General features: G+C 39.5%; 2 protein-coding genes across 2 annotated transcripts in view; both read right to left on the bottom strand.

Moving 5' to 3' along the window:
- Nucleotides 1–6,775, bottom strand: part of LOC121737466 (CD109 antigen) — a 30,502-nt gene extending 23,727 nt beyond the window's left edge. Inside the window, exons 1-5 of the mRNA XM_042129145.1 lie at nt 6,514–6,775; nt 5,871–6,275; nt 5,221–5,401; nt 4,640–4,811; nt 545–657 (exon numbers count right to left, since the gene is read on the bottom strand). Of these exons, the coding sequence (XP_041985079.1) occupies nt 545–657; nt 4,640–4,811; nt 5,221–5,401; nt 5,871–6,250 (846 nt within the window). The 5' untranslated portion in view covers nt 6,251–6,275; nt 6,514–6,775. The remainder of the gene's footprint in view (nt 1–544; nt 658–4,639; nt 4,812–5,220; nt 5,402–5,870; nt 6,276–6,513) is intronic.
- A 3,151-nt stretch (nt 6,776–9,926) lies between these two features.
- LOC121737482 (CCHC-type zinc finger protein CG3800) lies at nt 9,927–17,172 on the bottom strand. Its single transcript, XM_042129166.1, has 3 exons — nt 17,016–17,172; nt 12,498–12,679; nt 9,927–10,862 (listed from the first exon to the last, which is right to left on the bottom strand). Exons 2-3 carry the CDS (start codon nt 12,674–12,676, stop codon nt 10,607–10,609), a joined length of 435 nt encoding a protein of 144 aa, XP_041985100.1. The 5' UTR covers nt 12,677–12,679; nt 17,016–17,172; the 3' UTR covers nt 9,927–10,606.
- Between the last annotated feature and the right edge of the window lie 1,522 nt (nt 17,173–18,694).

The raw sequence follows: 18,694 nt of genomic DNA on the forward strand, positions 1-18,694 counted from the left end.
GTGTTGATCCTATTATGGCTCTACAAGTTGTAAATTGACGGATGGTCGGATATTTGTTATTAGATTGATTTTGCAAACATATACTTGGTAATGTAATCTATACTCATTAGTACTTATTACAATCTCTATGTTGCATTAAAAAGTAAGATTTTTACAAGAGAGGCCTGCTTATAATATTATAATATATCAGTGTAAGATTGTAAGTAGTATTAGGCAATTTTATTTTTAAGTTGGAGCTGATAGACAGTTGAAAAAATATAATCGTAATACCCTCCACATGTAAAACCAATAACCATTCAAACAAGGAAAGTTATAATACATAATTCTAACAAAAGAAACCAACTTCAAACCGTGTTTCCTTATCATTGTTGCTTCTTTCTAACCAAAAAATGATTCACAAACGGCGTACTAATCCGCCAACACACATAATGAAACATAATCTATGGTCGAAATATGGAACCTAAGTCAGTTATTAACATAATATTACAAATTTATCAATAGTCTACAAAGTTTCCTGCGCAAGCGACCTATCTACTTCTCTCACCTGTCGGGACAGCCAGCGCTTCATGATGCGGCGGTTGGGGTCCAGGATGAAGACATCGACCGCACGCCCGAAAGCCTTCAGACCCGTGTTGATAGGGATCACGCGGAAATGCACTGCAAGAGAAAAGTTAGTTATAACTTATGGGTTCGCAAAATGGTAACAATCAAACTGCACTAATTTCATTGTCCATGTTGTACCGTATACCTTTGCTATAGTTTAAGCGGGGATTCGAGGCGACAGCGGTCTTTAACCCCTGTAAAAGTTTAAGGTGTTTCGTTGTTTTCTATATGGATTTGATTGACACTGGATTTATAGCCCTATTTTCCATGCTATTTTTTTATGAAATAAGGGGGCAAACGAGCAAACGGGTCGCCTGATGGATAGCAACTACCGTCGCCCATGGACACTCGCAACATCAGAAGAGCTGCAGGTGCGTTGCCGGCCTAAAATTCCATTTAAATGAATTTATAATAGTCCCTCTTTTAAGAGTTAACAGAATACGATACGAGCATTTTGCAAATAGCTTCTAAAATATAAAGGTCAATGACCGCTGGTACCTGGACTCCACATTTTGACTATGCTACGGTAAACCAAACATACATTTTTATCAGTGGCGTGGGAGGACTGAGGGATTCCTCTGAAAAAGAACCAGCTCTGAAGCTCATTCTTAACATATCCAGCATTTTGGCTACTATATGGTATATCAACGTAAGTCAGCAGTAATAGCCAATTTCAAAAGATGTGCCGCCACTAATTGGTGCGTCATTTAACTCACCCATCATAATTATCGCCTCGTAAGAGGTGGGGAAGGTGCATCTGGGTTAAATACTTTGCTGACACATTTGGCGTCGAACTCGAGAACGCCACAACTTGTCTAAATACCGATTGCTGCAACTCTTCTCAAATATAGCTGACTAACTCAAATATCCAATACTAATACATAAGTATTATAAATGCGAAAGTCTGTCTGTCTTTCTGTTACCTCTTCAGTGTTTACGCACAAACCACTGAACCGATTTTGCTGAAAGGTATGGAGATATCTTGAGCCCCGGGAAAGGACATTTGAATTAGAATACTTTTTTAAATCCTTTTTTTTTTCGTTGGGGAAATGCATTTACGCATCCCCGGCGGTCTGGGGAGGGCCACCGGGGTATGTGGGAGTCCCCAGGGCGGCGCCCTGGCATACCCACTAAAACCCCAACGGTGTTCCTGCTCTTCCGTTTTAGGCAGAGCCACGGGAATACTTTTTATCCTGGAAAAATGTACGGTTCCCGTCCGATAAACTTGTTTGGCGCAACGGAGTTGCGGGCATCATCCTTCTTGATGTGTTGATCTAACGTAGTTCGTTCTTTGTTTCTGTAGTCAAAACCGTAGAAACTTTATACTGAAACACGTCATTTCAATGGAAATTTTCTATGGAGCTTCGAGTTTTTTTCTAAATCAGAATTTCGACAAGAGATTTTATAATACTAAAAGTGACCTGTGTATCAATCGAATTATCACATTTTCGTATCCATTTATTTTACACTTAAGACTAAAGTCTAAACTATAGAATAATATACAAAACTATAGCCTATATCGTCATAATGTGGCATTTTATTTGATTTTTCTCGGTCGAGGTCGTTTACCGCAAAGATCGGAAAGCCACCTTTAGACATATCTCGCAACTGGCCACTTTAGCCCTTTAGCCAAGACCTTTTCTTTCTCGCTCCTTTAAAGAATCGCCTGAAGTTGACGTTCGACTCGTCTAATGTCAATTCCATACATTTTGATCGGCGATTCTATAAAGAAGCGATAAAGAAAACGTCTAAGCTGCAGGCTCTGGTATACTACATTATAGTAAAAGGTGTAATCAATCATCATCTAACACAGATGTGTTCCGGCCGAGTTACAAGTCTTACAACATGAGAGTTATAAATAAACATCTTGAGAACATCAATCAATGGGCTACTATTTTCAAACTGCAGGCTATCGTACTATTATTACGTGTTTCAAAACTACTAGTTTGCTTCTAGTGCAAAAGCGATGTCAAGATAAGAGCAATTTTATATCTATATTTATTTAATATGACTCCGTTGCGCCAAAATTTGTTTATCGCGCCGAAACCGTACATTTTCCGTACATTAAAAAGTATCCTATGTCCTTTCCCGACACTCAAAGTATCTCCATGCCAAATTTCAGCAAAATCGGTTTAGCGGTTTGGGCGTGAAGAGGTAACAGACAGACAGACAGACACACTTTCGCATTTATATTATTAGTATAGATAGATATGAATTGGTCTGTTGCATTAAAATATAATAGCTTTATTTTTCTGCCAGTAAAAACGGTATAGAGTAGTAAAGCATACAGTAGTCAGTAGTTCATACATTACTAGACTGTGTAATGATTAATGGCAGATTGCTTAAAATAATGTATGTAGATATTGAAAAGTATGAATATAAAGAAAGAGTAGACGCGATAGATAGTCAGATGGAGAGATGTTCGTCGTTAGAGGTGCTAAGACGTTCTGGTAGCAGAGTATGAATATTTTTTACTGTTCTCTGTGTCCACACAGAGGGACAGAAAGAGCGAAACTTTGTGAGTTCCTTGTATGAAGAAGTTATACTGAATGTACTTAACTGTAGTTACAACTTGACCAAGATAAGTTTGCACCTCGCGTGCACAATGCATCCCATTAACGGAAGGTGCAAACTAGCTTGGTCGAGTAAGAGCCAGTCCACACGGCGCGTTGCGTCGACGCAGCGCTGTCGTCGCTTTGTTTTACATACAAATAACCAAGGTGTTCACACGACGCGTCGTCGCAACGCACACATGACGGACAGCATCCCCCGAGACGAAGCGGGAGGGGGTGTTGACGTCAAGACTGCTTCGTAATAACGCTGCGGTGACGCAGCGCTATGTGGACAGGTTCTAACTATATTTTTTTGTTTTTAAAAACGAATGAATAGGCTCACTGTATAACCAAGTCATGCCGAAAATTCGGCAAGTATCCACTAATTAACTATTAGTCTTATTTGTTCTCACTAAGAACTTTATAAAATTATTTTTAACAGATTTGAGCTCAGTTACATTGATATGCTAATTTCGCTAAATCGTGAAAATTAGTAAACCATTTCCTTGTTGGTTGATATTTCTAATGAGGATAATGTCGTTGGCGCCTATTAATTGATTTGGCTCTATCATCATGGCAAATTAATTAATTAATAGGCGCCAACGATTAACCAACTTCGATACATTGGTACCCAGTATCAACCTGGTAACTAGTATCACCCAAGAGTTGTCTTGCACACACAGGAACCCTATGGATGTGGCTTACGCCCTAAGCATAGTCTACACTCTACAGTAACATCTATTCATCGAAGGACGGAGTGCGATCTATAAAGCTAAAGAAATATACAGGAGCGAGAATACCTAAAACCGATCTAAATACCCTGCATCACGTACACACACAGGAGGAGAAAGTAGCCCAAACTAATACAGGCTACGGATCGGGAACGGGCTCTGGCGTCCTCACAATTCACGAATCTCAGGGATTAACGAGTCCTTCGGTGATCATCATACAGACCGAATCCCAAAAGCTGGCTATTCATGACAGCTTGCCTCATGCAGTGCAGTGGTAGCCATAATATCTCGGCACACTTAGTACTAACGCCTGTGTCTATAACATTGATACTGATGGTCAGACGGACTCATTGCACACTACATCAACTCAATGCCAACCCAACTGCATGGCATGGAAATGTAAGTTATATTGTTAGGACATAAGAGCAAAATTTGCCACCTCAAACCGCGTGGACAGCCAGTTGGTGACTAGCCGTCAACTAGATGTTCGCAAGTTAGTAAATTAACTCCTAAGTCACACTACATAGACTTAAAAATTCAATGCCAAACTGTGAGGTGGGTTGGCGTCAAGTCGAAGTAATGTGCGATGATCAAGTTATAAAAAAAATCCTTGGAGGTGTCAACCCATTTTATAATAGAATATAACACCAAAATGGCCACCAAGGACTGAAACCACCAAGTCCTTGGCGGTATAGTGAGGCTCAGTCTTCAGTGGTCAGAAATAAAATATCAGTTACAAAAAAATCTACTCACCAGTCTGACTCTGCATATAAACAGGTTTGTCCATCTGTATGAATATTGTCATGAACCTTCTCGAGAATGTGAGCTGGGTCTCATTGACGAAAGCATGTCCCCCGAATGGGTCATCTAGGTACAGTCCCTCGACTCGAAGCTTGTAATCTCCAGGGACCGACGTCTCAGGGACCTTAGGGTTAATGTTGAAATAATGTCAATGTTATAAGGTTCATCCGTATTCATAAAGCATAACTTGGCACAGGCTTAGGCATTGTCTTTATTAATTGCATGCATGTTTTAAATATAATATAATATTATGTTGTCCTCAAGTTCATTGAGCTAATTACTGTCTATTTCTTCTGGTATAAATAATATTCTTAATCTTTTCTGGCATTTGTGCTTAAAGCTTAATCAAATTTTAGTGAAAAGGTAACAATAAAATGCATTCATTATTTATTCATATTATACTTAATAATAATTAATGCATTACTGTATCAGTCTGTCTATCCATCTTTTAACAATCATAACATTTATTAGTATGATTGTAATCATTGCAATTTTGTGACTTGTTGTTTTAAATTTGTAATAGAAGCAAATACCTTCATATTCAAAACTTCAGGCACTCCCTCCTTAACTCTCCCACTGACATCGGCAATCTCCACACCGTTACATGAGATGGAAGCCCTGATGGTGGTCTGCAGTCTCGCACGCAGGATGTTAGTGGATATTTTGTATACTTGGCCTGGACGGATCATTCGGGATGCTACTATAAAGTATGTCCTAAAACAGAAATATAACAATAATATCCTTTACCGTAAAAACTAACTTAATATGATTGGGTTTATAATCGTAAAACTCACAGTTATCTTTAGTAATTTAATAATGTAATGAGTAATGTGTTAAACATTATTGTAGTTTCAATCATGCAACATCTATTAAAACAGTCACTAAGCAGGTGAGAACTTTCAGACCTTTATTTCAGAACAAATATAGCCCATATTAGAATAAATGCCAATTTTCAAAATCACAACTCTACCTGATTCTTGTAAAAACCTTGCAATGTTGACAATTATTTTGATTGATTAAAATAGTTACAATAGTTACAACACTAAAGAAGATCTTCTTGCAATATTCTTTAAAAATATAACATGAAAGGTTGTCTTCTTTATGAAAGACAACCTTTTGCACTTGAACAGTAATTTCCACTAAGAATCTACAGTACAATCAATAGCGTATTTAGATAACTTACGCTTCATTGATGATAACACTGTCATGTTCCAGTTCCCCTCTCACGGCTGTATTGTATGATCTGTTCACATCCCATGGGTTTGCCCCATTAGCTGCCGTTTCAGGGTTGTAAGGATTGGGATTGTACACCGGTTCGTTCCTATCGTAGTCATTCCGCTGGTCGTTGTAAGGGTTTCGGTTTCGGTCGTACTGGTTTATATCATATTGGTTCTGGTACCTCCGATTTGGATCGTACGGGTTGTCGTATTTGGGATCGTTGGTCCCCGGGTACTCGTTTGGTAAACTCGTGTCGGTATTGTACGTTGGAACCGCATACTCTTGCGTATAACATGTTCGAAGTATACCAAATATTGATATCGTTAAAATAACCTTATACTTCATAATTCAGTCTTTTCATAAAAGGAGCCTGCAATACATACTTTCATTGAATTAAATACAACTTTTAACACGTAATAACAAAGGAATTTGGTGGAAATGCGACTGGTTTTTGAACCGAGAATCGAACTTCAAGATGTAAACTTTTCGGTGAAGCTAACTAAAAGTGACGTAAAGCTGTGTTTTTATATTTCCAAAGAGACCGGGAAATATTATCCTGGACAGGATTAACCTATATTTTAATTTAATATTAAGCTTTGATACATAACCTGAAGTTAACGCCCATGAAGACGTATTGTTTCCAACAGTGTTCCTCCGCACAAAAACATGTAAACAATACAATTCACTTTGATTTTGTAAATTTGCACTAATTTCACACAAAGTTTCTTGAACTTATCCTAATAAATACTAAAATAAATGTTGTTTTTGATATAAACAAATCCGTTACAACCTCCCATTACTCACTTCATACACAAATCGCAGTAGGCTCAACCAACCAAAGCAAAATCGCCGTCCGCGCAATCGCACCACGCCCGGCGAGTCGGCGACAGCCTGTGTTGCCACACCAAATTTTAGAAAATCAGTAGAAGTCATTCCAAAAATTGGTAGAATTAGGTAGACGTTAGAATCAAATATTGGTAGATCTACCACCCTCATATCAGTAAATTTTGTAGAATAAAAAATGCGAGTATAACCATAGAGTTTTATTGATGGTGTTTAATTTTATTGGTTGTTGTGTTGGCACTCGGCTCTTCGTTCCTTGAAATTGAAATGAACCTCTTCGTATGAAGCAAACACTGACCTCTATTATACAAGTACGCTGGACGATACCCACCTGCTTTTTGTGCCTATTTGAAGCGGAATTAGCGCCCCCAATGCCGGGTAGGAGAATTAAATCTGACGTCAATTGAAAATGGCCGATATTCGTAATTGGTTGTCATCAGTCATCCTATCATATATCATAGTCATCATAAGTTCCAAGTCCTCTCACTACTGCTATCAGCGACAATATGGCGACTTTCAAACGTCATTTTTACGTCAGATTTTGTTCTCTTCCCCCGCATTGGGGGCGCTGATTCCGCTTCAAATAGATACAAAAAATAGCTGTCATTTCAAAGGGTATCATAAGTCCAGCGTGTCAGTCACGTAGTATCCCTTAGTAGTCTGTGGTGTCAGTGCTGAGTCGGTTTCTCTGTCATATGTTTAAATTGTTGACAAAGGAGAACAGTCTCTCAACTAGCTCTCAACATATGCACTGCTATGTGGAAGTGCAAGTAATTGTCTCACAAATCCACAAAGCAGGGGAAACATTGGGGACTGGTCTCCTTTTTTATTGTTGCAACATGTTTACAGAAGACTTCGGGCTCAGGAACAGCTGCAGCTAGTGTAGTAGCGGTCTGATTTTTTCTTAAATCATAATTGCTGTCAAGGAAGTATTTTGCCAAGACGACTCAATGTACCAAAATGCTATCCGAGGAGTCTGTAACGTTTATTATTTGTATGTGAACAATGACATGTTGAAATTTGAAAAATAGGTAGATTTGATACCGAAGTTGGTAGATAGGTAGAAGGGAGGTGAAATAGGTAGATCTACCATAAAGTTGGTAGATGTGACAACACTGGGCCGACAGCTCCAGCCAGAGCTCCAGCTCCGTGAGTAATTTGTATTCTGTGGAGTGTGGACATGAATAGTGATGCGTTCATCATCGAAAGACGAAAAGTAAAAAAATCGATTCCTTTGTAATCGATTTTTTTATTCCTAAATAAAAACAAATGTTTTGATTGGATGGATCATGGATTTAAAAAATAATTTTCAACACGACTTTCAAGATTCACGACGCGACGACCGCGACTTTGAATTTTTTTGCCGATGGGCGTGAATTTTCAGATTGACTTCACGCGGGCGGCGGGCCACTGAATAGCTTACTGAGCAGCTGTACTCAATGAGTACAGCTGCTCAGTAAGTTATTCAAGCAACAACCATATTATCAGTTTGCCACGAATTGCTATTTGCTAACACTGGATCTGGTACCCGTAAAATGATGCCGGATCCGCCGGATTACCGGACCCGGTTTTCCGGATTGCAATCCCTAGCCGGGACTTTGTGGCCCGCGTGATGTTAGCCATTTTGAAATTAACGCCCACCGGCAAAATAACGTAAAGTCATATTACTATGGTAAATTAGTCATCGTGAAAATCGTGAATTTTTATTTTCACTTCTAAATCGTTAATTTTGAAGAACGTTATTTTTTAAACCTAAAAATTTTAGTTGCGGCAAAACATGTTTGTGGCCCGCATGAAAAAAAGGTTGGGGACCACTGATTTAAAGCCTTGTCGCACAGCGCACTAGGTAGGACTAAAGTCTTGCAGGTTTTGTACCCACAATTATTCGTACTAGCCTAAACTCCCCTCTAGAAAGTTAAGGGACCATAATAATTCTCCAACAACTTCTTAACATCTTACCTCTTTTTATTAAGGCTGCGTTTCCACCAGAGCTGAGCGGAGCAACACATCGAGGAATGTGTTTTTGAGAACCAATAGCATCGCCGCGCTGAGCGATGTCATGGCAAAGTCATGTCAATGAAGCGATTTTATTGGTTTTCAAAAACACATTCCTCGCAGAGTCGCAACACAGCTCCTCTCAGCTCTGGTGGAAAGGCAGCCTAAATCCTTTCCTAAATCAATACTTACTGAGTACATCACACTGCTCCAGTTCCATATTTCTGGATGGTTTGCTACTCCAAGGTTCCATGACACAAATAAATATGTACTATTACAGATATGGATACGTATCTTTGTAGTTTAAACCTGTTGCTTAACGACCATTAGCGTAGGGTTGCTAGGTCGCTAAACCGAAAAGCTGAACAAAGCAGCCAGCTTGGCCGGACATTTGTACAAAGAAGTCCTGCAATCAAATACTATACTTAAAATCTGAAATCTTAGTGTAGGAATATGTTCGTAATTTTCAGTTTTATTTTACATTTTATTAGGTGTAAAACCCTCTAAAATTAGTAGATTTTCATATAAAAATATTGATTCAAAGCTTTACAAAAGCCGTGTCCGACTTTATCTGGACGCCTGGCAACCCTACTTCCGTGCAAACTGCGCTTTGCCCGGTCATTGAAGAAATATTGTTTTCACGCTCTATCACATACTTGCAAAAACGTGAGTGAAAGAGATAAGCGATTACAGGTAAAATAATTATTCCAAGAGTTAGGTGACTGGGCTATAGAAGGGCTAATTCCCGATTCCACGCTTTTCATTTACTTTATTCTTGAAACAAAGGATATCCTCTTCCTATGTGGGATATTAGATATTATAGCATTTCCGAGATGATCAGTGTATCCTCTTTACATTTCTAGTCTATTTGCGTTAAGAAGGCAGTGAATTGTGTGAACAAATGTCAAGAAACTAATAATACTAAAATTGCACATCTAATACAAATAGACTAAAAACGTTAAATAAAGTCTTATTTTTAATTTTACTTCCTCCGATCACAAACTATTTCAAATTCCAATACAAAGTAATAATGGCCTGATAATTTGTTTTTAACTACTCCCTTATGATTTACAATGATTTTGTAAAAAAAATATATCCTGTGCGCATACTAATGTAAAATACAATAAACAAAAGGTGGCATGTGCAAGATCTAACTACATGTGAGGAATGAGGGAAGACCGTGTAGAAATAAGGCAAGATTTTTATTATTTTCATCTCCCACTGAAAGCTGATATCTTTACAAGTACATAGGCACATTGACAGGGATAACCAAATAAAAAATATAGTGATTGATTATTTTCTAATTAAACACTGAATTCTCCACAAGTCAGCAGGACCTCATAAACAAAGGAACTGATAAATAAAACAAATGAAATTATCACAACAGTTCAGGATATAGTGAGACTCGGACCGCAGTACTACAGGATGAGCGACGTCTACATTTCATATCGTAACGGACAACGTCAGGGGTTCCGATTGTTCCGGGGCCTCCCAACATTCTTCATTGAAAACTCACGATACACCAGTATCCCAATTTATCTTTTGACAAATAAATCTGTACAAAATATATTAAATATATAATCTGTAACGCTACCTTACCACATCAAATAGTTTCTTCTCCCACAATTAAATGATTTAAAAACACAACTCTTCACGTGCAAGAACAAACATTAACCTATCGCGCGGCTCGCGGCGGGCGACTCGAGCGAGTCATTTTAAATCATACTCCTCAGTCCATCGAGAATACCGTCTACTCCTGTCATAGTTTTCGTACAGTCTATGGTGTTCGTCCTATCGTCCTTTGCTTACAGTCCGTGCGTGGCATATACATATGATCGGTGATGAGAACGGACGGGGCTCGTGTTAGTTCCGCTCGGCGTCCTCGCAGTCGCGCGAGATGTGGCCGGGCTTGCCGCACATATAGCAGGTCTTGGTGCCGTCGGGGCAGTTGCGGCTGATGTGTCCGGCCTTGTTGCAGTTGTAGCAGGTCTGGCCGGAGCTGTCGGCGCCGCGCTCGGGGCAGTTGCGCGCGATGTGGCCCGTCTTGTTGCAGTTGTAGCACGACGGCTCGTCGGGGCTCTGCGCGCACTCGCGCGCTATGTGCCCGGTACCGTTACACCTGGAATTTAACATTCATACTTATATACATGGCTTTATATTTTGATGACAAAAATAAGTGTATAACCTTGGGCAACTTTTATTATGGATTGTGACTATTTGGACTAAAACCTTGTCCACAGATTCAACCTAACTTCTATATTATTTTTTTTCTATGCCATAAGTTACTCAAACCTGAAAGCCAGTTGCCGAATAACAGAATGTTTGATAATGCTAGCATAAATTATGTCACCAACACATCGCTAAAACCGACAGCGGCCGGCGAATTGGCTCGGTCGAGGTCATTTAATACACGACACCATCGATTTTCACTTATTTACATACAATCTTTATGTGAAAATGGTGGCTGAATAGTAAAAAGGCCTTACATATAACTGGCGTTAAGTTGAGGCTGATGCAGGAAAATAACAAGGCCTAAAGAGCCCAGCAGCCAACTGTGTGTATTTCTTGTTTATTGGCGGCAAAACTCTAAGTAAAGGAACATTCCTTATTTGCTGGTCGTTTTTAAAAAAAAAAACATTATTGCCTCAATAACAGTTGACAAAATCGAATCACAAGATAGACGAACGTTTAGTTTGATCATTTTCCCGCTTCGGGAAACTGGTTACCAAAAGCGGTATGTTCGAGACGATAGGGCCAACAACCTTCGGGCACAATTACATTAGTTTTATTACGATATTTACGTGCATCGTGAATTAGACACGTGTCTGGACCCGTACCACGAAACCGTTTTAAGACTCAAACAATCGTACGAGAATGTTGCGTCCTACTCTAACAAACGTGAAAGACGTTGTTAGAGCAGGACGCGGCATTCTCGTTCGATTTTTTTAAGTCTCAAAACGGTTTCATGGTATGCCTCTTGTTTCGGTCTCACTGGGCCTATAACTTAATAGATATCACGTGTAGTGGGGCCTATTTGATTAAATTCAGTATTTTGTAATAGATGATGTTATTTGAAGATAACACTGTATTAGTGGGGTTGGTTGATACTTGATAATGATAATATCTTTAGCAAGTCAGTTGTATCTTAGATATCTGTAAAAATGGTACGTCATACCTGTAGCAATTGCGGCTTTTCTAAGTCGCATGAGCAAAGGTGTTCATTGTGGTTGCACTGACGCTTGAAAGTTGAAACATGCAGTATTTATTTTACGCCCGCAACAACTATTGATAATACCTGTAGCAACGGTCATCCTTGCAGACGCGCACGAAGGCCCGACCTTAGTATGGTTAAGCACTTGAAGATGCGCTACCACTGATTGTACCCTACTATCCGCAACAACAGTTGATCCTACCTCTGGCAACGGTCGGCCTCCTTGCTGTCGCGCGCGAAGTGTACGTTGCGGTTGTAACCTGCAGAAGCACTTAATGGTTGATCCCACCTGTAGCAACGGTCGGTCCCCTCCTTGCAGACGCGCGCGAAGTGTCCGGTGCGGTTGTACCTTCCAGAAACACAACGGTTGATCTCACCTGTCGGCCTCCTTGCAGTCGCGTGCGAATTGTACGATGCGGTTGTAACCTGCAGAAGCACTTAATGGTTGATCCTACCTGTAGCAACGGTCGGTCTTCTCCTTGCAGTCGCGCGCGAAGTGTCCGGTGCGGTTCTACCTTCCAGAAACACAACGGCTGATCTCACCTGTAGCAACGGTCGGCCTCCTCCTTGCAGTCGCGCGCGAAGTGTCCGGTGCGGTTGCACTTGAAGCACTTCTCGCGCTGGCGGTTGAAACCAGTGTCCCGTGTGTTGACACCGCCCTGCGTGCACTCGCGGGCGAAGTGTCCGGTCCGGTTGCATTTGTAGCACACACTTGAACTCATTTTCTGTAACAGACAACGACGCTGTTAAATACGTGTGATCAGTGGCGGATTTACAAATTTGCCGCCTGTAGGCTATTCAATGTTTTGCCGCCCCTATTGCTTTTGACCTTTGAAATTCAATACGTTAGTTTATAGTTCACAATCATATCCCACCAAAAACATTTTTTGAAAATTTTTGCTGAGACGGCCACACAAGGTTTCATAAGGTTTTCTGGTATGTAGAATTTGTTTAAGTTAGGGTCAGTAGAGTTAGACTGTGTAGATTCAGAAGCTTGGCTCTACATGATATCTCATATCTTTTTCACAGGGTAAACCGTAAACCTTATGTGGTCGTCCCGGCAATATTTTATAAGAAATGTTTTGGTGGGATTTTTTATTTCTGTAAAATAAAAAATGGAGCTAAATTTGCCGCTTTAGGCTCCAGCCTACTTAGCCTATTGGTAAATCCGCCACCGCGTGTGATCATTTCTCTAACTGGTTACTAGTGGGTGCCTATAGAGGCTGCGTTTCCACAGAAACTGCTTTGAGAGGAATGTTCTTAGAACCAATAGAAAAGGGGCCTTACTCCCGAAACTGATATCGATTTCGATTTTCGATTTCAACGGTTTTTGACACTTTAGACATCTAAAATAGCGCTATTTTAGATGTCTAAAGTGTCAAAATTCTCAAAAACCGTTGAAATCGAAAATCGAAATCGATATCGGTTTCGGGAGTAAGGTACCTGATGCGCTTACGTCAGGTACATGAAGCGAAATATTCTAATTGACAAGATCTACTTCTGATGCTTCTAAACATTACCAGTTGTTCCATCTTATCATACTTATCCATCCATGATGGAGGTAATGTTTAAAATGCAATTAATGCGACTTTGCTATAATCAAAATAACAAGGCATAGAATTCCATAGAAATTCTGTCATTTTATATTAAGTTTTGTGCCTCGATTCGCCGTTTGGACTTAGTATCACTGTTAGGACCTGTCTTGAGATAAGACAAGCGAGCGAGATGCACAACAACAACTGCCTCGAGTGTGCCGTGACCCTGACTGATAAGTCGCTACGTAATCATTACATTTCATAATAAGTAATAATTATTTATATTTTTAATGAACTTACATAAACTCATACAAAGCTACTAACCCAATTAATGAAATATATAATCGTCAATTTCACTTTTCGTTTTTTTAGAGTTTATTTTACCAAGTTTTAAATCTATGATTTCAATGTTCATATACTTCCGAAGGTACACATTGGTCTATAAACCAACAGGCAAACCCACTAGAATACCCGTTCTGTAAGTATTTTTATGGTGTTTTAGAATTTAGATTACTCTTTATCCAATGGCAAAGAGAGGATTATTCAACAATATGGTATGTCTACTCTAATTAGCAATATGAATAGTTGAAGTGCAATTAGAAACTACTTTCGAATGTTCACGTGCCGATAAATCCACTGTCTCCGCGAGACGCGTTTCTCGATCTCGTTTTACATCATAGTAATTCGAAATTTGAATGGAGGTGTAACTTTTTAATCGTGAAATGGCAGGTGTAAGGTAAAACAATGTTCGGCCTTAAAACAATGGCGTAAGTCGTAACTTGTATAACTACGGTAACTTGTAATAGTTTATATTTTAGCATAAGCAACAAGGAAAAATTCCAAAACCATGGGAGCGCCATGCTTCGGCACTAATGGGCCGGCTCGACCGGACAAATATCACGTTCTCACAGAAAACCGGCGTGAAACAGCGCTTGCGCTGTGTTTCGCCGAGTGAGTGAGTTTGCCGGAGGCCCAATCCCCTACCCTATTCCCTTTCCTACCCTCCCCTATTCCCTTCCCTTCCCTACCATCCCCTATTACCCTATTCCCTCTTAAAAGGCCGGCAACGCACATGCAGCTCTTCTGATGCTGCGAGTGTCCATGGGCGACGGAAGTTGCTTTCCATCAGGTGACCCGTTTGCTCGTTTGCCCCCTTATTTCATAAAAAAAAAAAAAAAAAAAAACACCCCAACCAATTCGCGCAATAAAAAGTTGTAAAGTATACTTTTGCACGTCTATTAAATAAATTATTCATTGAATTATTATTTTATAGGATGGGACATCTACAACAGCTACAACAATAAAGGCAGAAAAATTAGTTCAATATGTCACTGAACAATCAATAAATATTAAATATCAATAACTGAGCAGCAGTGGACGACTATAGGCTGATATGATGATGATGAACTGAGTCTGACCTAGCCCTGAATGTTCTGTACTAAAAAATGTGGCTCTTTCTAGTAACACAAACACTTCATAAGAAAAACCTGTTGTGTCTATAAGAAAGTAAATTTTGATTACATATTCAATACAAAAATAAAAGAAAGAATGTAGATTCTAAATGATATTGAGTAAAAAAAGAAGTTATTGTTATAACAGTAATGCAAGTCTCATTATAGATATGCAAGTAACATAAAAAAGACAGTAATAAAAATAATTTATAATTACACATTGATCTAATGTTGAACCTCATCATAATCACAGGTTTTCTTTTGCCATGATAAGAAAAAAAAACAAGATACCAATATTAGCTCTGAAACTATTTGGCTTACAATTATTCTATGAACTTTCTAAATTGCAATGTCTATAAATTGTGTCAGTAGGTTATACTTTTACAATGTTCAATTGAAAGCTATCATTTTACTTTTACCTGTTTCATTTTAAAACCGTTTAAGTGAAGGGTTCCTTATGTCTAAAACTGATGGAACTGATGGATGAGATGTAATAGAATGGTATTGTTGACCGAATCCTGAATTGGGCAAGTAACAATGATAGCGCCCCTCCTACTTCTTAACCCATCAATCCCCAAGCGGCGGCCGGCTGCCGCATAACAATTGAAAATCTAGTGTCCACGATACCTACGATGGAGGTGCTACTGATCCCCTATTTTTACCCTACATTGGGAACTTGTATTCTAGTTATTTACGAAAAAACTTGTTAAGGATTTTTTTTTAAATTTTGACAATTTATTCAACAAATCTATATGGCCAAGTATGTCTGATCTAAAGCTAAGTACTGTTTGACTCCAAATCGAGCAATAACCACCGTGTGGACCGCAAAACTGACTGCTCAATGGAATTAAATATTTCAAATATGTCATTTCCTTCGATTCGGAGTAAAACTATCAAGCAAAACCGTATGTGAATACTTAGCCTAAGGCATAGATTTTAGTAAATTGAACAGGTTACTAAACATAGACATCTGACACTTAATCTTATATCTTTAAATTCTTGTATATATATAATTGGAATCTCAGTTTCAGCTCCACAATGATTTTCATGAAATTTAGTATATAGGGGGTTTCGGGGGCGATAAATCGATCTAGCTAGGAATCATTTTTAGAAAATGTCATTTTATTCATGTTTTATGGAATACCGAGCAAAGCTCTATCAAATAGCTAGTAATATTAATATAGTCTATGTGTTGTTAATTTTGTATTGTACATGATGTCAAAAAAATTTAACATGAATTTATAATTGAATTGCTAGTTGTAAGAATGCTGCAAATTAGATAATACTTAGAAGAAAATTATATTACCTTTATTATATTTTAATCAAGAATATAGCCAGGACTATATTATAGCTTCTACAAGAACATAATATTATTAATATTTTTGTTACTTTTCAATAGATCTCCTTCCTTTATGTTTACCTTTGCAAAACACACCAACTTGAACTTATCATATTATATGTTATTGCAAAGGAATCCAAATTAAATTAAATTGTTAAACACTAGGCAGAAAACATTTGAGGTTAAGAAATTGTGGTGTCAGAATATTTTTACTTCCAATGCCATTCCAACGCATACTTTACATGCTTTCATAAATAGAAAGCACCTGTTTGCTGTTGCAAAAATTGCATAGCAATTACTGATTTTTCCCACACTTTGACAGCAAGTAGATGCGTCATATAGAAAAGTTGATTACTTGGCAAACACTGAATCCTGCTGTATAAAGCACGCAGAATCGAACAGTTTTCCCACTCGTAGAGCACTGTAACGTCCTAGTAGAGGTAGATGAACATGGGAATGAATCACTCAATGCACTTTTTCATATATTATGAACCCCTTTACCGTTGCACTGAACGCTGTCAAACTAACCACGTTCAATATTCACTTTCATGCCCAAGTGAAGACTTCATCATATTGAACACATTTTCATGAAGAAACCGAATCCGAGAGCGGGCGTTTTATTAAATACATATCAATTATCGACACATCCGTAAGATAAACGCGCTAATATACGACCACGTGTAGTGAGTACCGGTAGCGTTAAGTTTTGTCACTTTACTTCAAAAATTACACTTACCGATTGATTGTGTAACTTCGTGAGCACTTATAACACTATAAAAATATTATTTAACAGTTTTTGTACGTAGTAAATTTACGAATAAATGTAATTTATGACGCTATGTTTGCAAGGAAGCCAGCCACCATCACTACGGATTCGTAAAAGACATTTTGATCATAGACACGAATTTAAAAAGTCTCGATTGTGTCTTTGGTTGCTTGGTCATTGCCCTTGGCGTTGGCTACCAATGGGCTATGGCCTATGGCCTATGAAACAAAACATGTTTTTCACTCAGTACCAGGGACTCATCACTCAGGGACTGTAATAGTCAGGTATATTGTTTATACCGATATTGATTATCGGTACAAATATCGATAATATGGGAGCAAGCAACCGGTACTGGTAAGGTATCGATATTTTTTTTCGATACATTGATATTATCGGTATAGCCTGTCAAGAAAGTCATGACAGGCGGGAAAATTTTCTAAACGTAATCACGCTTAAAAGGTGTATTTTTTTCTTTGTATTTTCGCAGAGAACGCTTATTACGTTTTAAATATTGTCACCTTGCACATATCTCGAATGAATAAACCGGTACCGATATAGTTAATATTTGAATATTAACTATATCGGTACCGCACCGATACTGAAATACCAGTATTTTATCTCTTGTCGACTGTGGTATGCGTACGCCGTACGCGGTACGGTAAATGGTAATCAGTAGTGAGTAGACATCGGATAGCACTTTTTAGGCGACAGTGCATAGTTTAGCAATTTTTCGTTATTAGTGCATAGTTCAGCCATATTATGCCCTCGTATTGTCCAATCTACGAGTAGCTATCATAAAACACACCGAAGCCACGACACAGAGGTACAATAGATCAAAATACTATAAATAATGTGGCCCCATCCCTATTTAAAGACTTCTACAATGCACCCGAATCACTTTGAGGTCCTCTTCAAGAAACACCTGTCCCCCTACCTTCCTCCCCGAAGGGATCAGTTCGGATTCCGTTCCGGACTGAGCACAACTCTCCAGCTAGTGCGCGTGGTCAACCACCTTTCCGTTGCGGCCAACAAGAAGGAGGCCACGGTCGCAGTATTTTTAGATATGGAAAAGGCGTTCGACAGTGTGTGGCATGACGGCCTTCTCTGCAAACTCATTCGAGCCGGCGTCCCACTTTTTATGGTAAGGGTACTGGCATCCTTCCTTTACGGACGGACCTTCCAAGTCCGTGTCGACGGGGTCCTCTCCACAGAGCGCCCCATCACCGCAGGTGTCCCACAAGGGGGCTGTATTTCCCCGGACCTGTACAACCATTACGGGAGTGATGTACCTACGGATCCGGCAACCCAGGCGGCGCTCTACGCTGACGACACGGCGTTTTTCGCCTCATCACTAACACCTGACCATGCAGCCATCAAAATTCAAAGGACGCTGGATCTCCTCCCGGACTGGCTGAGCAAGTGGAGACTGTCTGTTAACGCAGGCAAGTCCCAAGCGCTCGCCGTCACTAGGAGATCTGGCCATCCGGCGCCTTTGAAGATCGGAGATGTAGAGATACCCTGGGGTAGGACTGCCAAATACCTGGGTGTCCTCATCGACCGACGTCTCTCCATGGCAGCCCAGTGCCAAGCAGCGGTAGCAGGAGCCAAGGCAGCAGTAGCCCAGCTGTACCCGGCCTACTCGTCACCGC

This window comes from Aricia agestis, chromosome 20 (assembly GCF_905147365.1).
Source record: "Aricia agestis chromosome 20, ilAriAges1.1, whole genome shotgun sequence".
Lineage (NCBI taxonomy): Eukaryota > Metazoa > Arthropoda > Insecta > Lepidoptera > Lycaenidae > Aricia > Aricia agestis.

Excerpts from the sequence above, each read along its gene's own strand:
- LOC121737482 (XM_042129166.1), bottom strand. The coding sequence starts at position 12,676 with ATGAGTTCAAGTGTGTGCTACAAATGCAACCGGACCGGACACTTCGCC. Across the intron at positions 10,863-12,497 it reads GAGGCCGACCGTTGCTACAG|GTGTAACGGTACCGGGCACA; the intron begins GTGAGATCAGCC and ends GTTAAATTCCAG.